Below are 25,196 nucleotides of genomic sequence, written 5' to 3'. Positions count from 1 at the left end.
TTCCCCTCTTATATCCCACTCCCCCACTTTTTTCGTCTATTTCTCTCCCTTTCTCCGTCTCACTCCTGTTTCTCCACTTTCTCCGTCTCACTCCTCTGGTTCTCTCCCTTTGTTTTCTCTACCTGTATCGCTATCTTTCTTTTTCTTTCTACCGTCTTTTCATGTGTAACTTGCCTCTAACGCTCATCTGTCTGCACTGTACAGTCGCAATGTTTACCGCCTGGAATGCACAGACTTGATTGGCTGAGTAGTATCACGTGGAATGGCTTAACTCGCATGCAATTGGTCTGTGCGTTTCCTCAGCCGCTAAACCACTACCGTATAGACTACAAAAGCTGCGCCGGTTACAAATAGAAGCGCCCCGTCAGGTTTTAAATCATAACCTTCTGTTTTGGCTGTAGGTCCGGGTCCGTAGGGACGGCTTCTGGGTCCGGACTCGGACCGCGGTCCGCCTGTTAGTGACCTATGATCTACATGCATTAATAGATGTAAACAAAACTCTTATTTTGAAAATACAGGACAGGAAACTTGAGGTGAATCACCCGGAAGCACTTTTACAGATTTCACCTTTCCTGTCAACCTGCATGAACCAAACCTGGGACTTTAAATGAAAAGTGAGCTTTCCTGTGAGTGTTTAAATACTTTGAGCATTTGAAGGTATTTCTCTTTTGAAAAAGCAGGAAGCTCGACGTATTTCCTGTTTGTTTCCCCGCTCGTTTACTGTCTCCACGCGTTCTAAACCAGGGGATACATTAGCATTAGCACCTGAGCGCAGCACAATGTCAACAGCACCGGAGGAACCGACAGGACGAGCCGCCGCCCCCGCGTCTCAGCCCGGCTCGAAGTTCAGGAGCTGCTGGAGCTGCCGGCTCGTCTCCGGAGGTGGTTTGATCCTGGCCGGAGCTTATGTGTTCATGGAGGCCCGGAACGTGATGCGACGATGCGGAACCACCTCCATGGGCACCGTGGCGCAGATCACCTTCGCTGCAAGTGAGTGGAAGAAGCCTGTCAGAGTGGGTCTCTGTGTATTTCAGGTGCAACATCACTGACACATCTGCGCTTGTGTCCCAGGTTTGGCTGCGTGGGGCATCGTCATCATCGCTGACCCGGTTGGAAAAGCGCAAAGAAAGGACGTGGGGACTCCGAGTACATAAATACAAGTATTTACCAACAGAGACTGAAAAGATGATCATGTGACACCGAGACAAATAAGACACTGCTTCTGGAAATGTGCAGATAAGTGTGACGAGCTGGCTTTTGTTCCAAGGGCATCCAGCAGGTTTGGAGTTTATCAGCTGCCTAAATTAAAATGGGAAGATGTCATGTATTTGACTAAAATGTTGTTTTGAAAGTGTTTGTCGTCATTGAAATGTTTTGCACATGCCTAATGAAAGTGTGGCAGCTGTGCACCAGTAATGGTTTGACGTGGATCACTTTCCACATCCTGCACTTTGGTTTAACGTAACTGATGCTCCCTCTGTTTCATTAATGCAACACTATGTAACTGTTACAGAGCAACAGCGCCCCCTGCAGCCACACATGGTGAATAATTCGGTTCTATCAGGGCTGTCTCTTTACAGTCTCCAAGCTCATCAGGACAGTCGGATGTAGTTTGCCCTCTGATCCAGCAGAGGGCGAGCACTGTCTGCTTGACCCTTTCCCTGCCCTCTCGACCGATCAGTAAAGTAAGCCTGTGATATGTACGAACATGGAGGACGCTGGCAAGATGTGGGAATGAAAGCGGCATCATTCTTTCTCTTCATAATCAGTGTGCGATCAAACTAACTATGGAGCTGCTATTTTAAGGTTATCAGGTAAAATAGTGTGGCTCTAAGTTTTGACAGTGAGCCTGCACACACGGTGTTAGTCCTGGCGCCATAAATGCATCGGTCAAAGATGCTATAACTTGGACCTTTGGACAGAGTCCTGAAGCTCAAGGTTCTTCTCTGTCGGTAGTTTGTTTTTGCTGTGGCTGCTTGAATCATGTGAATTTATATTGTTTCTAAATATTTGAATAAAGAAACATTTTCAGTCACAGTTGAGGAACATTTCTACTTTAATTTCAAAGGCTCATTTACGCCTGTTGTTACTTTGGTGCTTGTGCTTTAAGTCTCCTTCAGTCACAATGAGTCAGGACTGAATGAAATGAAATAAGTCTGTATCATAAGACATTAAATTATTTTCAATGTGCTCTGAATTTGAACAGAGCCAACCACCTCATGGTACCTGAGATATAGGCGATAGAAAAATCCATTATCTATATCCTCTACGCTGATTTATATTTATATATATATATATATATATATAGATCTTCTGTGTTGAAGCCCCCCCGAGCGTCAGTTAACTGGTTTGTACTGGTGGGTGACTTGATACAGTAGCAGAGAACAGGGGTATAATCTTTTTGAAGCAGTTAAGGTCGGTGTGATGTGGAGGCACCAGACACCAGCCTCTCAGTGTGAGACGTCATCCGTGTGAGTGATGTCATGAACAAATACAGCAGCTACATAAGACACCGGACACACTGGGTCAGTTAGTCTGAGTAACCGTTTATTAGTGTTATACTGATCTGAGCACAGTTGCTCACAAGGAACAGTTTGATAAGCATAATGCAAAAAAACACCCTAAAGTCATTTTCAGTTGCGTAAAATGATCATGACATTCTGATTGATTTTTTTTTTTCTTAGGTTAAAGAAAAATATGAAAATAGAGTTGACAGTACATTTAGGCACACTATTAACACATACTGTACACAGATATGCACAATTTTCTTTATAATAGATTCATATATAGTGGGGGTTAAAAAAAGTGGGAAAAAAACGACAAGCCTTCCTGTATGGAGAGGTGTGCAGAAAGTTAAAGGTGACGTCTCCTCCTCTACCGGTAAGAGAGGCTCCAGTTCATGTCCTCCCTCAGCCAATCAGAGTCCACCATTGCTGCTCAGTGTAAGCGAATCACAGCAGGCGATCGTGTCCTGTCCGACGGCTGCAGCAGAACGGGGCTCCGTCCAGCCAACGGGAGAGACCCTCGCACAGTTGCTACGGTAAGTGCTCATTAGCAGTGATTCCATTGGTCACAGGTCACAAAGCTCTCCCGTGAGTCTGAGTGACTATTGGACAGGCGGAAAGGGGCGGTCCCTCCAGCTGTCCGTTCACGACATCTGTTCACACTCGACAGAATGAGCTCTAATGCATAAAACGCCACTTACGAGTTAAATAGAAGCAGTTGTTTTGTGGCCGCCTCTGAGCTAGCTATGTCCCGATGAGCTAACAATCAGGCTGTGACACAAACCCCCCTTCTGACACCACCCTGATCAATACCCAAAAACCCTCTCGAGTGGGTGAGGGATGAGTGGAAAATACTCCCCTCACACCCAAAACTAACAAACCACCGACTTATAAAACAAGTCTGTAAAATGAACATTGTATTGTTACAACAACGGAATGTTAAGTTGTTGGGATAAGAAGACGTTTCTGGGGACTTCTTTTGTGTTCTTTACTTTAAAAACAATGTGAATTACTTGTTCCAGTATACGATTCAAAATGCACATGCATTAAAGAACAAAAATATTGCACTAAATTAAATCTTCTCTGAATAAAAGTGATTAGGGATATTTCTCCATATCTCTATGTCGATCTCCTTGTAACGTTCAGTCATGTGGAGGAGAGCTCCCTCTAGTGTGCGTCTCTCGGTCAGTTTATACTCTATGTAGGTTTAAGGCTGGTTCACTCGCTCAGACTGGCACAGTTTCTGACTGAAGAGGGTTAGATCTTCGTGCCCCACACACACACACACACACACACACACACACACACACACACACACACACACACACACACACACACACACACACACACACACACACACACACACACACACACACACACACACACACACACACACACACACACACACAGAAATACATTCTTTGAAGCTAGATTCTCCGATAGCTCCAAAGTTGAGCTCCCTACAACTGTGACACACTTCAGCGTGTCGTCGCAGCCTCAGCTTTCAGGTCAACACTTCATTCTCTTGCTCCAACATGATTATTGATATGATGCACAGCATGTTTAGAGGATCCCGTCGTCGTCATCAATATCACACACACACACACACACACACACACACACACACACACACACACACACACACACACACACACACACACACACACACACACACACACACACACACACACACACACACACACACACACACACACACACACACACACGTAGGAACAGCGTGAGCTTTGGTCGTCACAGGTTATGACATTAGCGTTAAAGGGGAGGTGGCCTACTCTTTGAGGATCGTGGGCGGCACAGATGATGTCACACTTCGGACGAGCAAAAAAAGGGGGAAAAAATATGAGTCAAGAGAAGCATTGAGGCTGGGAAAAAAAATGCTGACAATAAAAATAAAAATCATCCTTTCGACCCACATTTGTTCAGTCACATTTTTAAAAACAGCGCCTCTTCAACCCAGTGATATTGACATATTTGGTGCTGTGAAAACAAAATATAGATTTCGCAGTTGACATGTCTACAGCATTGAGGGTAGCTATAACGACGGCCAGCTTAATGATGGCAGACTGAGCTGGCTGAAAGACAGAAGAAACGGGAACGGTAAGGCAAGGTGTGGGTCTACGCTATCTACTCCTGCAGTTTAAAAACAATACAGTATCTGTGGTCAGCTCTCTGGACCACGTGAAAGCAGCATCGACTGGCCCAGGATAAAGCTTGACAACTAAAAAGTCCAAAAAGGAGGGAGAAAAATATAGAAGCTAAAAGAAAAGACTGCCATGTTCAGTCTTGGTGCAAATTACAGGACTTGTGTTTGCGCATGTGTGTGTCACAGAGCGTGAGGAGGGCAGAGTCTGTTGTTCATCCTTCGGTTTTCAAAGAGACAATCGGCTTGATCATAGGAGTGTTGTTCACCAAAGAGTGTGAGCGAAGTGGAAGGGCAGAGATCACGCACACGCACACACACCTCAAGTCAAGCCCCCGCTCTCACCCTTCACTCCCAAGTCTGTGTGTGTCTAGTCGGTCCCGTTGCCTCGTCCTTTCCTGTCACCTCTTGAGAGAGGCCGATTTGAGTTTCTGGCTGTATCTGTGGATGCGCGGTGAGCGGGAGTGCAGCTTAACAAAGAGCTCGGGGAATTTGTACTGGGGGAACATTGTCTCCAAGAAGCCCTCCAGGAAAACGTAGACGAGCCGCCGGTTCATTGGTTGGTACTGGAACATGTCGAAGACGCGCAGGATGCCCTTTCTCGTGGTGTCCGCTCCAATGATGTGCTTCAGTTCATCTGGGGCAGAAAGAGAAATATGGAGTTAGTGGTGAAAAAGAAAAGAACTCTCATGGGTTAACCTTTGCCTCTTGTGTGTGGCTTTAGGGCAAGAATGAAGTTTAGTATGATTTAGTTAGACGACAAAGATATGAAGCTCAAAGCAAAAGAAAGTAAAGCGAGTATACCTGCCAATTGTTTACAAAGTGAAAGATACCGTACAGACTTTATAGTCCTACACTTCTTCTGCTTGTCCTCTGCCCTCAGGCCAGTTAACAGAGGCTGAACTCAGTTTTATTTCAGTCTTGGATGTCTTCAATAAAAAAGCTCAGAGAAGTGGCTGAGCACTAAGATTTATCAGAGACAAACAAGTCAGTCTTCACCCTGAAACTCTTCTTTTCTTGTAAAATTCAGGGTGAAAACTGGTTTGATACTTAAGTTCAAGTTAGTTCTCTATTATGTCTGCTTTGTCCTTCTCTAATGTATGGGCTCATTACTGCCCCCTAGGGCTAGCTAGAGTTTATGTTGTATGTACAGGAGAGGATACCTTAAAAATGAGGCGTAAGTGCATGGGGGCTGGCTGATGATAAAGTGTGTGTGTGTGTCTCTTCACCTGGCATGATACCCAGCAGGCTGGTCTTGGCAGCTACTCGTGTCCTCATGCGGATGCTCTTGTCCCGGCGGGGCGTTGTCTCAGCCAGTATACCGTTGGGCCAGTAGGAATCCCTGTGTGAAGACAGAGCTGATCCGTGTTAGTCCCAAGTCCTCTGACCAATCAGATGTATTTGAAAGAAAGGGGGTAGTCATTACCTGAACTTCTTGACATAGTCAGCCACCTGCTCTGGTGAAGTCAAGTAGTCCACATGATCCACGATTTTCCTACAGAGACAGAGATTATTCAGTGAATGGTTCGAAAGCAACAAATAGCTCTTAAACCAAATGTGCAAGACTGTTAACATGTTGGTGATGAGATTAGTAATCAATAAAATATAGCTTGATGAGGGTAGAAACACTTTAATAGTCAACTAAATAAACAATCCATGACAGTATTATAGATATTTTTGTGCTTGCTGTACCTGTGGATATATAAAATACATCCTAGTGTCTCTGACCTGTTGATGGTGTCTCCATATGTCGCTCTGATGAGCTGCTGCAGCAGGTTTTTAATGTTCCTGCGCAGCCACTGATTTTTCTCCTTCAGGTCAAACACTTCATCCATCAGCAGCAGCATTACCCTCAGCGGGATGTTATCGTCCACCTGGACCAACAAGGCACACATTTAACATTTGACTGAAATCACAATAAAAAGAAAAAACGTGGCAACCAAACCAAGTCTGACTGACTCACGTTGTCATCGAGCTGTGCGGAGACTCGACAGTGTTCAGGGTCGATGTCTGACTTGGGGAGGAGTGGGGGCCCCTGGGAGAGCCGAGGAGAGACACTACATGGTCAGAGGTTGGAAGAACTAACATGGAGGCTTGTGGTTGATGATATTTTTTAAAATATCGTCAGTATTTGATGGTGTTACCTTCAGTATGGACTGTTTAAGGTCCTGACCCAGTCTTTCTGACATGCGTCCCATGTTGTCAGATACCTTGGTCATTCCTTCAGCCAGACTGTCCGGCAGGGCCTTCACCGCATTGGACACGTTCCTCATTGAGCTCTTCAGAGGATTTACAAATGTGTCTATCTGATGGGCCAATGAAACAAAAAGAAGGAAATGTATTTTATTGAGACAGTTACAAACCTCAGTGAGTCACAATAATCAAATAACTGCTGAATTAAAGATGAAATCGGAAGTCGGTACACATGTTCCGCAAAACACAGAACATAGAAAGGAAAGCATGTCCAGGGAAGTGCTAGTTACCTCCACCAAGGAGGTCATATGTTGGTTGGGTAGTTTTTTGTGAGCAGGATTATGCAAAAACTACAGAACAGATTTCAACAAAGTTAATGGAAGGATGGGACAAGAAAGAACCCATTAGATTTGGAAGCAGATGCAGTTAAGTAGGCAGATGCAGGATTTTGCTTTACTACTTTGACATTGATGTATAGGGCTGTTGTTTTTTACATTTTCACCATTAAAGATCTGATGCAACATCCATACAAAACATTTAAGCTTTGATTCATGACTGAAAATACATATGTGTGCCTCTAGATTGACAACACTTAGTGGAATAATAATAATAATAATATTAAAAGCATTGTGTCAACAACATGTAAAGAATCTTTAAATCTTGCAACAAACATCACAAAACGTATTTGCAGTTACCTTGTTATGAATAAATTACACTGAAATGTTAAATATAGTTTAGAAAATTCAAGTAACCTTTCGTGCGAACTCTCCTTTGCCCTTGCTGTAGGCCTTGTTTTCTAGGAAGTCGTAGACATAAGGAATCAGAGTTGGGCAGGCCTTCACCATCTCTGGGTTCATCAGCAACTGGAACACACACAAAAAGTTATTGATGTATACATAACGATCTAGGCCATTTATCTAATATATAAAAGAATTACCTGTAGGTAAGCATTGAGGTCTTTTTTTCTCTTCTCTAAGAAGTCTCTGTCCATGTTGTTGAATGTCTTTTTTCCTGGCAGCTTGAGGATCGACGCCATGTTCTCAAACTAAAACAAAACATACGGAGACAAACAAATTCATGTTGTTGCTTCACATTTTAACACTAATATTAACTTTTATTTAACTCTCACAAACACAAACCTGTTCAGTGATCCTCATATGGAAGTCATGGAAGTCTGAATAGCGGCGGTAGGTCTTCCAGCAGTCCTCGCTGCCATCCTGGTTGCGTCTGAACACAGTGATGGCGTACAGCGCGTAGGTCTTACCGTGGTCGTTGCAAACCCCTGCAGCACCCCAGAAGCCGGGGAGACAAGCGTCAGCTACGCCACGTGGTAACAAATCCCATGAGGGATTGGAGTACGAGGGGGTGGATGAAAGCAGAAGAAAGAAGGGAATGGAAAGAAAAGAATGTGTAGGTGCAAAGTGTGTGTGGGGGGAAAGAAGAACAAGCAGAAGAAAGAATGCAGTGCACAGAGAGTGAAAATGTGATAATAAAAAAAAAAGGAAAATGTGGTAGACTGACAGGAAGGATGAGGGAGGGGGAGGAGGAAGGGAAAAGAAAGAACAGAAAAACAGTGAAGGTGACAGAATGAAAGAAATAAAAAGAACACTGGAACAGGATAAAAGTGACAGCAGACACATGCAGCTGAACGGAGCTGGGAGGTGAAAAGTTGAAAGAAAGAACATGCAGGGTGGAGCTGGTCCGGACAGACTAACAGGTATGCATGAAACACTCCGCATACACAAGTTGTAAGAATCAAATCCTAAGTTTTCTTCACAACTCTTTATCGACAAACACTCAAACACAACGTTTATAAAAATGAGTGTATTTAGACTGTGTGTGTGTGTGTGTGTGTGTCTCTGTACCTGTGTCGGAGATGAAGGCATGAAGGTGCATAGATTCATCATGGCAGGAGTTGGACAAGTCGTCCAAAGACTAAAATCACAAGGAACAAGTACACCATAAACAACCAGAGGATGAACTACAAAAACGTAATGTCACATCAGGGTTTTTCTGAGCCCTGCAACAGGAACGGAAGACGACATACTAGGTTTATGCTTCCTGTGGGAGAGCCATTGAAAGACTCTCCATCGCCGTCGTCAGATCCCCGGTAACTTGGTTCTTTCAACATATCCAGCTCTGCGAGCATGCGGACGTACAGAGGGCTCTGCTTGAAGGAGGGGTAGTAGCGCTCATCACGTAGCATCATGTCATACACCTGTGGTAAAACACAGCATGTGTGAAACTGGTGGAACATTAAATAAAGAACTGAATATAAAGAAGAGAGAAGAAAAATGTGCATCTCTGCTTGAATCAATGAAAATAGCTTAAATTAAGATCCTTCAAGTGTCAGCATGGGTCATAAAATTCAGTCACACAGAAAAATCTCTGTTGAAAACATTGTTGTACCTGTCTCTGGATTTCGTCAAATATCTCCGGCGTGGGATCTTCCTTCTGCAGCTTCTCCCCAAGTTTAGTTACAGACTCCTCTTCCACCTGCACCCTGGGAGATGCCTGTTAAAGAAGAATGAATATTAGACGTGTGTCAGTAGATAATTTCTTACAATACGGAAAGAATTACTACAAAGCAGGTACGTATAAATAGTTAAACATCTGAGGGACCAAAACTAAACCAAAAAGTAGCCTACAAGATTTTACAGTAACATCATCTGAAACTTGACATGCAGGCAGTGAGGGTCACCATGAGCAAGAGTGAGGTGAAATACATGCGTCACCTCTCAAGGATTGTTTTGGAATAATATTTAATATGAGCAAGTAATGAGTTTGACTTGTGATCTTAAAATGCCTCCTACCTTTTCAGAGAGGTATTGTTCGAAGACACCGAGTGCAGCGGCCTTCAGCAGTCCTTTGGTGGCGCTGGGCTGCTTCTTGCCGTCTTTCTGCCAGCCCTGCATGGCCTCCAGCTGCTGCTGTGCCGTCACCCTGTAGCCCTCCACAGTGAGCCAGAAAAACAGCTCGGCCTGCGCCCCCGCTGCCTGCATGAAGTCTGAATCAACACACACAAACACATACAGTTATTCCTGTCTAAGGTTAGAAGGTTACATAAATACTTTGAATTACTGTGCCACTTCAATGACTAAATGTAACTTTGGCTTTGTCAAGTTCTTTCAATTTTGGAAATTTGAGAATTCGGAACAGCTCCAGAAATGTCAAAATGAAAAGAGCCACAAGTTTGAGGCTCCAGGAGTGTTTGGTATTTGCAGAATTACCCATGAAGAACTGCAGGGCTATGTTGTGGACGAGGATGTGATCCAGGGGGATAACACACAGCTTGCCGAAGTTGGCTGCCAGCTTCAAGGCGTCCACCTCCTACACAACCAGACACAGGAAACGAAAAGTCTGAAAACTGTGTGTGAAAACTAAATGACATTGAGCAAAGGTAGCGGATGCTTGTGCAGACAATATTTAACCATCATACTAATAAATATAGATAAGCAGCTATCAAAACTGAATGCACTAAAATTAAGTAAAGTACATTTTTTATTGGATCCTCCAGTGTGAGAACTATGAAAAGTGTTTAGTGGTTTCTCACCTTGCCAGACTGCAGCCTCTGGATCCTGGTCTCACAAACCTTCTTCACAAACAGAAGACTGTTTATCTGGTTTTTGATCACATTGATGTCTAAGGGACAAAGAAACAATAAAGGAGATGAATGCAGGGCATTTTCAGAAGTCCTCTGTGCCTTACATGGCCAAATACTTTCATGAGTGTGTGCGAGTGCGAGCGCCCACCATCTCCAGCAGTGTCCAGGGAGCGGAGATACTGCAGCTCTTCCACCACCTTGTCCTTGACAGCCTCCAGCTCAGGAGGTTTGTCTGTCAACTTCAGTATGTTCATGAAGGCTTCATAGTTACAACTGGAGTCCCGAATCTACACAAGCATAAATACACACACAATTACTATTGATTGCTCTCTTTTATGATTATTTACACAAAACCAGCTGATAGATAGAATGTATGTATGTACGGCCAAATCTCACCATCCAGATGACAAACTGGTTGATGTAGTCCGGGTCGCTCAGCTGGTTGATCAGAGGAAGCAGCACACCACGAGCCAACACCTCCTAAAAATCCACCACAGTGAGATTCCAGTTACAAACATGACGTCACGTTGTCTGTTATGGTAATGTGGCTAATGTAGAAGCCTGTTGTTGAACCTAAGACTCAGAGAGGCTTGTGGCCGATAGCCAAACTGGCAGCACTTGCTGGTGACTCAACACAGACTTACTGTGTGATGAATGTGTGATTTCTTCATTCAAACCAGTGAATGAACACATGTTGAGATCATTTATTCTTTAAGTAAGTGTGAGATTGTATGTGTGTATACTGTTTCTTAAGTGTACTCACCCTTAGGAAGTATCTCATGTTCTTGTTGTGGAAATCTCCAGGAGGTAGTAACAGATACAGAAGCAACTCACACAAGTCCCGAAGGAAACCTGACACACACACAGCTTGTGATTAGGTTTACAATTACGATACAATGAGACGAAAACACATTTGTGTTCCGCGCAATGGTGTCAAATGTAAAACAAGAACGAATAAAGACGTGCGTTTACCTTCTTCGTCTTTGTTTGAAGTGCACACTACGTCTCGGCAAATCTTCCTCTCCATCTCCACCTCGGCTTCAAAGAACGAGTCCACCAGCTCCTCCGTTATGTCTCCTGTTCAGACATAACTCGTCATTGTCATCATCTCTGCTCAACTCTATGAAACAATTTTTTTGCACCACAGTTGTAATCAAATCTTATTGTGTAGTCCATCAAAAGAACACAAAACTCTGATTACGCTACAAAATACGCAATCAAAGTCTGTGTTTAGGAAAATTCAGGAGACATGCTAATGATTAGTGAGGGATAGAGAGCAATCATGAATGTGTGTGCGTACTCTGCTTGTCCTCTCTGTCAGCGAGGCGATCCTGGGCTTTTCTGAAGACACGTAAATGGGTGGCAAAGTCGTCCACCAGGCGAGTGGTAAAGTAAGGCTGCCAGTCCACCTCTTTGGACCTTGACACATAAACACACACACACAAAAAGTACAATAAATACAGAGCAGATTTGGTATAAAACCTTAAATATCGAAGCAGAAAGTGTCAGATATGGTTCAGAATGTGCTCGTCTTGTACCGTGTGGAGAACTGGACGAGTGCGTTCTGCAGTGTTTGTCTGATCTCCAATATAAAGGATTCATCTTCGCTCAGAGTGTAGTACCAGTACTGGATGTAGTCTCTCAGAGCGAACTGGATCACCTGCAGAGGAGAAGAACAGAGGAAAATGAAAAGTACAAATTTAATAGAGACGACCTTGGAGCCAGACTCAGGGGGATAACAAATACAGAGATGGGGGAGTTAAATAAATGATACAGAGTTGAATGAATAACTCTTCTTTGAAAGAAAATTGAATCTGTTGATCATCATCGTCTATAACAAACACCCAGGGTCAAAGACAATTGGGCTATTAGGTCTAAAGAAACCTGGACAAATCAATCATTTAGATGTTATTTGCTTAATACAACACAGATTGCAGCTGAATAGTTTGATTCAATCACATTTAACAAAACTAGAATGCTAGTGAGTAGATTGCATTCCTTTACCAAGGCCCAACAGTCCCTTCAAATTCAATCAAGGTGCACCACATTTCACACATTTATAGAAAGCAGTCCCCTGAATAAGCCAGATTTTTTTCATTAAGATCCATGATGTCGTCGCTGAGAAAATAGTGAAATTGTTGAAAAATGTCTGCTACGTTAAAGAAAGTGGGTTCTTCCCTGACTCATATCACATCTTTCCCCCAAGTTTTATGGTGATATGTCCAGTAGTTTTTGCGTAATGCTGCTTACAAGACTGCTTACAAACAAACCAACAAAAAATGGACAGGGGTGAAATCCCTCCTTGGCAGAGGTTATGACTGTCAGTATCTGTTGCTGATGTAGTGAGCTGCCGAGGGACAAAGGATTTGGTCACAGAATGCGTCATAAAAATCAAGATTGTTCTTCTTTTCGTAGAGAATGACACAGTTTTGCATGGTGTCATGTTAAGATGTGCAAGATCTCAAGGTTCACATGCTGCTGAAATGATTAGTGTGCATTCCTAGGGAGGAATGGAGAACAGAGACACCAGTTGAGAATCATCTGACCGTCTCAAACTGCTGAGTCTGCACTTACCTCTGCCAGCCATGTGGCTTTTACTGAGTGCTAAAAGCTTGGTTTTCTACTGTCAGTCTTGTAACCACAGTGACCAGAAGACTAAAGCCATTAACTTTGTGTCTGTGTTGACCAGCAACCTGACCATCATTTACAGGATCTTTTTACCTCAGTCATGGTTTCGGAACTTGTTGCAATGATGGTGCGTGGGCCAAGAAAAAAACACATTACATTTCGAGTGGATCAGGACAAAAGGGCAGATCCAGGAATTTTTTTTATTACTTTCTTTAACATTGTGAGATAGGGCTTTTAAAACATTTCCCTGACTCTCCAGGGAATAATTCGGGGATTTGAGTGTGTGAAATTTGTTGCAGCTTGATTGAATTTAAGGGGACTGACTGTTGGCAGAGGAATGCGCTCTCAGTGCCAAACTAGTTACAATTGTGTTAATCGGAGTACATCCCCAGCAGACAGCAGTTCAAAACAGAAAGAAATGCTTTAATATACGGTCAATCCTGTAGTGTTAAATGCACAGGAAGTCACAAAGTCATATACACACACCTGTTGTAGTGGTTCATCTATAAAACTGGAGCCAGTCAATCTCCGGTCAATCCTTATGGGCTTCATTTCTAGCTTCATCTCATCCAATGTCTGAAAAAGAAATACACCATGACAAGAGAGATGTGGTGAAATGTGAGTAAACATATCAGCAAAAGCCTGATCTGCATGTAAACTGGCAGGCTGACATCAACAAAGAAAACCAAATACCGCCTAATGAATTGGTTCATGTAGGGGACATCAAAACCTGTGTTCATTTAAGCTCCTTTTACCTTCACTATACCAATCTGTGTGGGTGGCAAGTAAGAGTGCTCGCATTTCTCCAGGTGTTTCTCTGAGTTGATCTTTCCATAGAGCAGAGTGACCGCAAAGCCCCTGAAAAACAAGCGAGAGCAAGTTTAAACTGATCTGTCAGGCTCCTGTGGTTATAAATAGACACCAAGTGTGGCTGAGAAAACTCAATACTCACCCTCCAACAAAGCAGAAGATATAAAAGGCCAGGTAGAATATGGCAAAGGGTCCAAAGGTGACGAGGAACAGCACGACTCCAAGACCCCCCCATCCCCAGATGGATAGACTGGCCTGAAACACACATAAATCCAAAACACAGGATGAATACTCCATGAAAACGTGTTTATAATTTAACTGGTCGATATTCGATATTATTCATGTTTTTAAGGAACTGATCAAGGTGGTTTTTTTTACATTATTACTTGAGCCAACCCGTAATTTCAGCTGGCTGATTTTATCTGCCATTATTGGCCTGTCACAGATAAAGTGTATATTGGTTGTGTTGTATGTTGTCAAACACAAACCAATATGAAAACATAATGCAGAAAAAAAATGCTCATGGTAATTTTGAAATATTATCATCACATCGTGGGTCCAGCAGAGTGCGCTCTGACTCCATTATTTGCAAACTCAGTAATGAAGCAGAGCTCACATCACAGCTGAGCAGGCAATGATGTGGCGATATATAGAGATATATTTTTTTTTTGCTCCTTTAAATTAGCATCTGCCCCAAAACTCCAGCATCGGTCAAAGTGTACAGTAAAATTACATCACTCACAGAGCAGAAAAAAATTACTTCAAACACTTTTTATGTCAGCACAGGAAAACATTATTTAAAAAGACACACACTGTTGTATGCTGTATTGTTAGAGAGTATCACATGAAGACTGGGAGTGTGTGTGTGTGTGTGTGAGTCACATCCTATGGTTTTCCTGTTATTGTCACTGCAGGAAACCAAACTCCCACGTTTTCAAATTACTTACTCTAGTTGTTCCATTTTCAGTCCCATACTGTGACACTGCTGCAGATGGTGAAATGATACAATACCAGATAACTTAATTTAAATACACCAGTCGAGGAAAACAAGTCCTGACTGACAGAGTGGAGCTACCATCACTGTATAAGTATAGCACTGGCACAAACAGCAGAGCTAATACCCACTCAGTCCAGCTCAGTGCAGGCTGAGGGTTTTAAAACTGGAAGTGACCTCTATCATGACTGTTGTTGATGCTTTCACATCACAGAGGATAAGACTTCACTGTTTATTTTTCTCCTAATGACATCGAAAGCAGGTTATTCTCTCAGAGATGGCTGGATGCTAATTGCCATGGGAGACTGAATACTGTCTCCCTGTTCAATACGTCAACCTCCTGCTTAAATCACCTGCGTCCAAAGGACTAGGCTCCGTATATCCAGGAACTAGCCCTATACATATTGTATAGGTTCTTGGATATATGGAGCCCCCTACGATGCTTCAGGATAAGCAGGTAAAGACAATTTATATGGACACAGAATCACACACACACACACACACACGTTGAATGTTCATATGTACCCAAGTTCGTCTGCCTGCAGGCTGATCTGCTTGCTATGTCATACCCAAACTCTTTCTCCCCACATTTCCTATCCATCTTCGTTGTCGCTATCAAATACAAAACAAAAATACCAGAAAAAAGATTTATTTTAAGTTTTGTTGGAAAATTAGTTACTATGGGCTGATATATTATTGGAGGCCTCTTTTACACTCCTAAATCTTGATAATAGTATCATATTGTGACATGATATTAACTGTGGCCCGACCAATAGGGCTATTGGTCGGGCCACAGTTAATATGAATAGGTGTGTGCGTTCTCATGCTGGGGGTTGGTACATGAGGGATGAGTCTCCACAAACCTATCTGTCCCCGCAGGTACAAGCCTGACCAATGAAACCAGACCATGCAGTGTCATGTGCTAATGTGAATAATGCGAGTCACACACTGTATCTCTCTCACACTTCAGCAGTGGAGCCGTCAGAGTGGTGTCGCTGACAGACTCAATGATTATCAGCAGCAACGATCTTCTGCTGCCCTACATTCATACCCAAGTTCCTCAGCACCTCCGCTGATGGAGCCAGATAGGGAGAGACAGAGCCTCCTCTGGACACTGGCACATTGTTTTCTCTGCCACTGCCAACTATGGACAACTGGATGACACACATTAAACTGGCTGCCAAGTGTGTCGGAAGCATGGGACAGCCAGATTACTATATACAGTATAGCATGACCACAGCACACAGGCAGGCTATTGAGAATCAGTGATGAAGAGATCACTATTTTGGTTATTTGTGAAGCAGATTTAGTTCAACCTGTGGCTCTACAAACATACAAATCCACAATTTTACTTACTCTTACAAATGTCCACTGAACAGTTTGTTGCATCAGCGTACTGCAGATGACAAACAATCCTATCACTAATTTAATCATTCAATGTGCGATCAAATACAGTAACTAAGTTTCAATAAACTCATAACAACAAATTTTGCTCAACTTCAATTTGAAATATCTCGTGAAAATCTAGAGGCAACACTGAACGGCTGCCAATGCACACGTGCGTTCCTCATGACCACCATGTCCCGATGAAGTTGTCGTTTGTTTCCGCTCCCAATTCAGGTCATAAAATATGGAGATATCAACTATCAGCTCCAAGAACATGAGTGGTAGAGATACCAGCTGCTCAAAGGCAGTATACTACAGCATTACAAAGGTATCTTCATATTCTGCATATGAGAGCTTCAAAATAGTTGGGGAAACCTACACACATAGTATTTCACCTGTGAAATAGATGCATAAACTGAACTTATTGTAAGATAGGTTGTCAATGGGAACAGGCTTCATAAAGCTGATAACAGTCAATTTAGTTTAAAAAAGGACTTGATTGGCTCCAGTTCAGATCAGATCAGCGTGTGACATCGGTCATCGCCACACACAACTGATTACACGGCAAAGCTGACACTGATGACTGTCAGTGGGATCGACTGACCTTGACTGTATTTACTCACCGGAAGCCCACAGCCAATTAGACAGGCTGAGATCAGGCCGAGACAAGACAGCAGTTTCCCACACAATGAGACTTTATTTGTGACAGTGGCCGACACGGGGTGCGTTTCTTAAAATAATCAATATTGAATTATCAAGTAAGACCATATATAAGGTGATCCACTGCAAATATTTCAACTGCCAAATACTTTGTGACGAACAAATCAGTGGCGTCATGTTGTTGTTGCTCTGCAATAACCAGATTATTCAGTTCTACACCCCACTTGAACAAGTCTCATGTATTATATTAGTTGTGGAGCCTGACCAATATACATTTTTGGGGCAGATGCCGATGTTAAGGATTAAAAAAATGGTCCAATACCGATATATTGGCGGATGTATGTAAATAACCATGAACTTTATATCTGCCTTTGGTGTTTCCTTATTTCAAACTTAGGAGATTTACGATAGTGTTTTCCTCTCTTCCTGTTAATATTGGCTTCCTCTGTGTGTGGATGGAAGTGGGTATTGTTTTCATTGTTTTGATTTCTTTTATTCTGTAAGGCACTTCGTGTGAATTTTTTTGTATGAAAAAAACTATACAAATAAAGTCTGATTGATTATAAATATTACTATAACTATAATAAAACAAAAACACAAATAATTCAAACTTTTTAGTTAGTTTTCATATTTGCACATATTGGCAAACATAAATGCTGATATTCATATGTCTGTCAAAGGCTAATATCTTGTTATCAGCCAACTTTTTATCGGCAGACTGAGTAGTTTTTTTTTTTAATTATCTGAGCTAACAGCTCTAAGGAAACACACATTTTTCTTCAGTGTAGAGACCAGCCTATTCAGACATAACATTTATTTTACAATTTGATTACTTTGGTTTAATGTGAGCACCACTATCGCTTGATGACTTCACAGCTTTCTCTTCTCATGCAAAACCGCTCCTCTAGTGACGCTGTTAAATGAAAATGTAACATGGCTGAGAACAGGCCACCCAGTAGAAATGTAGCTACGTTAACCAAATTCCTCCCCTATCTTATAGCGTTGAAGAAAGACAGTAAGGTTGGGGCCAAAAGCTGAGAGTAACCAATGTCTTTAGTGTGTTCGTAGACACTTGTGTCCAGGCTTCAGAATGTGTCCAAACTGGCTCGACTACCCTCTTTCTCATGTCACAACTGGTTGAGATAATGTCAATAATAGCAGGGTTGTGAGTACTGGAGCATAATAGGGCTGGTCAAAGAACATGACTACTATTACAGTTGATCTATGTGTAGTAGAGAGACAAAGGTTATTATTCATAGGAAGTGTACACCCTAACACAATCATTCACACATACACATAATTCATCTGTAAAGAAATAGTAATGTCCTAACACTTCTAACGCCCGGGCCAAACCGGCTGAGCCGTGGTTCTGCTGCGTGTCACAACTACTTTCTGAGGTTTCTGGTATGACTACTGTATACACCTTGTAAAAAAGTAGTCCTGTGTACATTAATATATTTGACAATAAAATCCTTTTTAAAACAAATGAATGGATTCTGTCAACAGAAACGCTGCAGTGCTGCTATTTTGAAACGGGTAGGCTACAAGAAATATTGCAAATATATTTATATATATATATATCTGAGAGAGATGAGCATTGAAACTATACTATTCTGCTGACCTCAAATCTCTAGAAACTCTTCTGTGGCTGAACCACAGCCAGTGTGGCCTGGTCATAAGACAACTAGAACACAGACATCAGCCACAATGTTGTCATCCTTTACAAGAAAAACAAATCATACTCCAGGTACTGACTTTCATGCAAACCTCAAACAGACTGACCTTTAGAAACACATCCACTCTGTTTAGCTAGCACCCACACAGGAATCAAAGAGAGGGCATTTCTACTGTTGGCCGTGTTAAGAAGCTTTCAGCGGCAAATACTTGCTAAAACCTCTTTGTGTGACAACATAGACCTTAGTCAGCTGAATCTAAGAGCATTGTGCCAGATACATCAGTCAGAGATGACTATATTATTTTGTAATTTTGAATTAATTCAAGCCTGATTCAGTGTGTGTAGGCTGGATTTGTGCAAGTCAACGGCAAACTGGGATTCCTCCAAGTGTTTTTGTAAGTGTAAGGTGACAAATAACAATGAATCCTGTCTGAGTCCATTGTAGTCAATTTCCTTAATAAGTATCTGGATGTAGTTCAGGTGGGTCTGGTCTGACGTCAATGGAGCCAGTGAGCAGCAGCAGCAGTGAATGTGGAGGCTATCAGTATGGATTAGTGGTGAGATGATGAGGCTGTGGAGGCTTTGCTTTGTAGGAGACATGATAACAGACACTCTTGAGTCATTACAGCTTACACAGGGTTTTAAACATGAACCATCTGTTCCAGTGATTAACACCAAAGCCCAACGGACACACACATCTCTACATCTAGGCAAATCCTTACGCAACCCACAATGAATAGACAAATAGAAACGGAAACGCAAGAAGTAGTACAGTCTTCAAACTAAATGTGAACACATGCAGACACACAAAAGTAAGTATTGATCTAAAGAAGGCTTGGGTGGCGTGTAGGCTGGACACCACGTCTTAAAATAAAGTCTTAGCATACATGATCAATGAAAGGTGTGTACATCATTAAAGAGCAGCATTTTTGGAGGCAGACTGCATTTTCACAGTGGCAAGGCTTTATGACGTGCTTTCTGCTGCTGGATGTCCTTGACTCCAGGCACATTCAGACGTGCACAAACAGCTTCTTATCGGTGTTTATCATTTCCCAGATTTCAGGGCACAACTTAAAAACTGCTCAAGGGCAGATTTTTCTATATTTTGCAACCCATGCACTCAAGTCCACAAGCGCTGAGATGCAACCATGATCAGTGTGGTCACTGGGCGAGAGGTTAACTCAGCCCATTAAAGCTCTCCTGTGGGAGATCCACGGTTAATGCCTGTGAGAGGGAGAGAAAGTAAGAGGGGCTGACTAATCATGCCGGCCTAATCCACTAGAATTAATATGATAGAAAGAGCTGCCACATTAACCTTGAGAGGAAATCTCTAGAATGACCGGGGAATACAATCTGAAACTGTGCAATTAAAAGATATATGCCAACCTGGTAAAACTGCAACAGTACTGATAGTTACTTTCTAGTTTTATCATTCGTTTTTTCATGAGGTAGGTTTATCATTGTAGTGTATTATGATCCAAATCTATGTTAACAGACATTTTACACTTCAGCTACATCCACACTACTATATTTAGTTTTATAAAACATCACTACTGATATGTTAACGCTAGCCACACTTCTCTGTTAGCATGGATGGGGATGATTACTGTTAGAGAGCTAAAACGATTTGGAAGACAGATTAGTTTTAGCTTTAAAACGGTGTCTTAGAAACGGAAACCTATTAGTATGGATTTAGTATTTAAGAAAGTATTGCAAAGTTTAGCTGTCCTGGCCTGGTTAGTCTCTCTGCATCAAAATAACTGTCAATCAGCTGAGAGTGACATTAGGGGCAAATGTTGTGTTTCACTTTTTGTGTTAGAGTAACACTTTTGTATACCATGTATAACACAAAGGTTATGGGACAAGAGTGTGGGTCTGACCACAATACTCTCTCTGAACCCAATCAAGCATGAGAGAAAACTTAGCAAGCCAAACCAGAATTTCTAAATGTTTGTCTGAACCGGGCTGACGGGTCCTGATGGTCTGGGGTCAGGTATCCAAATTCAATACTGAACCAGTCCCCTTGCAGAGTGGGGCTTTCCACATCATTTCATACCCCTTGTTTTGTAAAAGAAAACCAACAAAGGGTTATGTGTTTGATGAACAGAGTCGGGTGAGGCTGAGGGGTGGATAAAGATAGAGGTGGGGCTAGTTTATATTTCATAGATCCACACATACTAAATGAGGCAACATTTTACAGCCATAGACTGAAAATAACTTATTTTAAGGAACAGATATTACTTTCTGGGGCTGTGGTTCTTTTAACAACAGAGATAGAAATAAATCAAATACAAATGTTGCTGACGACTTTGCCCTGCTGTGTGCTCATATATGCAGGTTGGCTGGAATCCTACTTGCCAGCATGTCTAACCCACTCTGTCATTTGAAGGCGGCCAGCCTTCTGACACTTTTCTGACAGCCCACACTGACAACACAACAGTGAGTGGAGCACACACTGGGAAAATCAAGCTGCTCATTATTTCCAAACCTGTGTTGTGCAGTACCTACTAACAAGCCCTTAGCTACCGTTGAGTGAAGGAACAAGTCCTGCAGCAGGAGAGCGAACAGACAAGGCCTCAGTGACCTCAGCTCTTCAACCAGCTCATGATGAACCCAGCACCTCTCACCTGATAAAAACACAACCTGAGGGGATTAGGTAAACTGAACTTCCTCTGTAATCACAGTAAAACATCTGGTGTTTGATAAGCAGAGTACTTCACCTTCCAAAGATGTGATAATATAACAAGTGGAGTATGCAAGTATATGCACACGCACAGCACTAACATTTGATTACAGGAGGTGGAGACAAAAATGTCACAGTGAAAATGGAAACATTTATGATCAGCACATTAGCCAGATTGTAATCTTTGGACCTGCTACACTTTGCAATGCAATTTAGACAACCTGTGGACAGCTGTAACTAAAAACAGACATGACTGCACAACAAGTCCTAGGCTTTCCGATGTGTTAATGTGTGCATATAAACACGATGTGATACTGAAGGGCTACTTCAAAAAGAAAATTATATCACAATCTTTCTAAACTCTGATCTTTCTTCGCAATTTTAAAATGTGCTGTTGAGAATTGTAAGACTTGAAGTTTTTCTGTTTTGGGACCTCAGATGAATGTGTGTATTGTTTTTCCCCCAATCTATTTCTCCGTCCAGTCTTGTATGGACTGCTTTCTTCAGCTGTAGTCCAACAGTGTTAACTTCCATGTTACCCTGGGGAGGATGAAGTCAGCAACATACCACAGCTGAGACATGTCTCCTCCCCAGCTATCTCTTTTCATTGTCTAGTGAGAAGTGGATCCAGGAGGGCGTATATGGAGGTTTATATTATTCACCAAAGATCCTAGCCAACCCATCAGAATCACACGCCCTGCAACATCCCACCAACTGGAACACACAACCAAGCAAGACATGCTCCAACTGGGAATTCAACCCTGACCTCTGCAAATGTAGGCGGCTGCATCGCCCAGGCCGCACCAAATGCATTCATTCATTTAAGTTTAGCAGCTGTAGTAGTTTAAGACCAAATGACACATAAACTATTACATGAAAGCGAGCAAAATCCTTCCTTAAGTGGTGACACAGGTCTAATTCTTATGCCAAATGTGAGTTGCATTCTGTATCTTAACATGACCTAATTTATTGAGGATTTATCTGGATTAGAGACACAGGTCTGAACAAGGCTTAATTCATGAGAGATGTCTGCATGAAAGGTGGCACACCTCTTGAAAGGTGTCACTTCTATTGACAGAAGGAAGGAGGGAGAGGTGGACTAGATGTCAAGCAGGCCTGAGGTGACAACGTGCTGGCCTAACATGTCCACCGAGCTTTGATTAGGACACCTTAATGAGATTTAGTCAGGGGTGAAAGGCACAGAGATAACTTTGCATGCACATGGTTGAACACACAATGCACCCACACCTCCCTACAACAAACCAACCCTGGTTGGAAAAGTGTATTCATAAATTTATGCAGGTATGCCATTCACTCTCGCCAGTTAATCACAACCAGGCAGAAAAAAAGTTCATACCAATGTCTACAGCTTGGTCATACAAGCTAATGAGTAAAAAATACACGAGCAGCAGTTGAGCTACAACTTAAATATGCTTTTAAATTAAATTACCTATAGATACAAATACGAGCAGGAAGGAAACAACTAAACGAAACTCAACCGTTGAGACAAAATCTAGGAGGTGACGCATACAGAGATTAGGCTTTCTATTAGCTGAGAGGCAACAGCATTCCTGTGCAGGAGCTTGGTTGATGATGAAGACAATAGTGTTGACTGAAAGGCCCCTCTATACAGAGTTTCTACATCTGTGCTCACCTTGGATCGTATATCAATAATAGCAATGACACTATATAGCTTCCTCGCAGGACTAACCCAACACAACAATCATTCACTTCAGACTAAAGGTTAGCCGTGAACAAGATTTCACAAAGAGCAACTGTAGTTTAACACCTGACTGCGCTTCAGGCAGATATTACTAGTCCCTGTCAGACACAAAGAATAGTGCAGTGGCAGCTGAAGCCTCATTACAGAGGCTAAACCTGTACTTAGACTGCTGGAGAGGTGCCTGGATGTGGGGAGGTCACCTGTAGCTCAGGTGAGGTGGAAACTGTAGTGAGAAAAGTGTCTGCGCCAACTCCACTCACAGGATCTGTGAGTTACAATACGTGTCAGCAGATGACCAGGGTATGTTGAAAGTCAGGGCCCCAGTGTGTGCATTGAGAAAGTGCATCACGTGAGAGCTGTGGCATAAAAACTACAATGTCATAGCAAGTCACGCGAGCGACCACAGAGCCAAAGCTAATCTCTTCAATCACAGACGAGCTATACTGGTTTAAAGACTATTACTATTACAAGACAGGCCTGTGTTAGGCAAGTTGTTTGTGTCTGACAGGAGAATGACACTGGTCTCACTATGATGGACAGCCTGGCTACTCACTGGCTGTGTGTTACTGTGTATAAACGTCTCAGACTTCCCCCTGAAGTTAAAGTAAAATGATCAGGAGGTGACAAAACACCGACTATTAGCCGGCACTGCTCAGCATGCGTGTTACCAATGGGAAATGTGAGCTAACTGTAGTAAACCCACAACTGTGCCAGCACCAAACAGATCACTTTCATTCGCCTTCAACATGAGGTGTTAGCTTCAGTAGCCGTGCATTGAGCTAACGCCCAGCTCACCTGTGTTTGTTGTGATGTAGAAATTCGTTCTCGAGGGTCGTTACTCATAATCTAAACGCATACTACCGACACTGCCTGTGTCGAGCTAATTCAAGCACGGTGTTGACAGTGCGCACATCCTAAGATCATCGTATTAACGTAGCGTTAGCCGTGTAATCCCGGGGCTGACCGCCACTTATAGCAGGCGAGCAGCGCGGCCACGTCCCGTCCTCTCCCCGGCTGACAAGCTGAGTGTTTACCTGCGGGGTTAGCGCTACACGACGCTAGCCGCTACAAGCTAACTAGCCGCGTTAGCCCACCGCTGGAAAACAAACTACTTGCGGGGACACGCGCGTCGGTTTCGCCGGCGCTGGCTTACCTCTGCGAGCATCGTCTAAAAGGCTGTTAGTGCGGAGGCTGCGGCTAACCCCGCCACATTGTAACATGCGAGGAGGAGGTTGTTTCGTCGGGTTAAAAGCGCTCGTATTTCCAATCTCCGTACTCTCCCCGGAGCGTCGCCATGTTTGCCAGGTTTACGTCTCGGGTGCCCCGTTTCCGGACGTCGCAGTGTGATTGGCTGAGAAGTGATGACGCAGAAACACACCCGTGACTGATTGACAGACACATGTGCAGTGAGAGTGATCGTCCACAATTAAATTATAATATAATATAATATAATATAATATAATATAATATATCACCATTACTGACAAACATAATGTATATGTAGCCTATACAAAATGTATATGTATATTTATCTGAAGGAAAATTTGTATATATGTGAATACGCACTGACAAAAAGTAAAATTGTATTGTTTAACAGTATATGTATATGTACCCTGATGTATGTATGTATGTATAAAATAGTTATTGTTCCTTAGTTTATCCTCCTCTGTTTTTGTTATAAACAACAATGCAAATCTGTTTATATTTGATTTTGGGTATAAAGATGTTTGAGTTTGTATGTACATAGCCTTATTCTTATTATTTATATTGTATTTATTATTACATATATATTTTTGTACATTATATACAATATAGAGCACAGGTTAACAACATATTTATAGATGTACAGGAAGCTAGTTAAGTACAAGATAAGTACTAATTAATGACTTATGGAGAAGAGGTAAGATTAAATAAGTTTGTACGTATATATGTACACGTATGCATATGGGTATGTCACTATATGTATATGTGAGTTGACCGGACACAAAATATATATGTATGTGTACTCACTGACTAAAGTACAATTTAGTTATTTATTTTACTTCATGTGTATCTGACAGAATCGGCACAAAGGAGCCACAAATGGTGGAACATCCCTAAGCACATGTACTTTACTTGCGTACTTTCATCATGCTTTACACTTTATTACATGGCAACATAAAATATTGTGGCTGA

General features: G+C 42.4%; 2 protein-coding genes across 8 annotated transcripts; one reads left to right on the top strand and one right to left on the bottom strand.

Moving 5' to 3' along the window:
* Positions 1-437: 437 nt before the first annotated feature.
* On the top strand, positions 438-2,037 carry LOC118125223 (distal membrane-arm assembly complex protein 1). 2 transcript variants are annotated; one of them, XM_035183631.2, is made up of 3 exons: positions 438-626; positions 745-990; positions 1,072-2,037. In XM_035183631.2, exons 1-3 carry the CDS (start codon positions 608-610, stop codon positions 1,152-1,154), a joined length of 348 nt encoding a protein of 115 aa, XP_035039522.1. In that variant the 5' UTR covers positions 438-607; the 3' UTR covers positions 1,155-2,037. The 2 variants fall into 2 exon arrangements, with proteins under 2 accessions (XP_035039522.1, XP_035039523.1); XM_035183632.2 differs by having other exon boundaries at positions 449-990.
* A 489-nt stretch (positions 2,038-2,526) lies between these two features.
* Positions 2,527-24,349, bottom strand: snx13 (sorting nexin 13). 6 transcript variants are annotated; one of them, XM_035182820.2, is made up of 26 exons: positions 24,175-24,349; positions 14,043-14,155; positions 13,846-13,948; positions 13,577-13,666; positions 12,001-12,122; positions 11,763-11,881; positions 11,435-11,539; positions 11,226-11,314; positions 10,859-10,942; positions 10,611-10,749; positions 10,412-10,500; positions 10,089-10,188; positions 9,672-9,865; positions 9,268-9,372; positions 8,906-9,076; positions 8,724-8,793; positions 7,998-8,176; positions 7,796-7,903; positions 7,611-7,721; positions 7,149-7,208; positions 6,810-6,971; positions 6,629-6,700; positions 6,394-6,539; positions 6,092-6,160; positions 5,895-6,007; positions 2,527-5,302 (listed from the first exon to the last, which is right to left on the bottom strand). In XM_035182820.2, the coding sequence occupies exons 1-26, from the start codon at positions 24,184-24,186 to the stop codon at positions 5,067-5,069; spliced, it is 2,961 nt and encodes a 986-aa protein (XP_035038711.1). In that variant the 5' UTR covers positions 24,187-24,349; the 3' UTR covers positions 2,527-5,066. The 6 variants fall into 6 exon arrangements, with proteins under 6 accessions (XP_035038711.1, XP_035038709.1, XP_035038710.1 ...); XM_035182818.2 differs by having other exon boundaries at positions 23,817-24,348; XM_035182819.2 differs by having other exon boundaries at positions 7,998-8,140; positions 23,817-24,348.
* Between the last annotated feature and the right edge of the window lie 847 nt (positions 24,350-25,196).

The sequence above is a fragment of the Hippoglossus stenolepis genome, chromosome 17, assembly GCF_022539355.2.
Source record: "Hippoglossus stenolepis isolate QCI-W04-F060 chromosome 17, HSTE1.2, whole genome shotgun sequence".
Taxonomy (NCBI): Eukaryota; Metazoa; Chordata; class Actinopteri; order Pleuronectiformes; family Pleuronectidae; genus Hippoglossus; species Hippoglossus stenolepis.
This window is presented reverse-complemented; position numbering and strand designations above follow the sequence as displayed.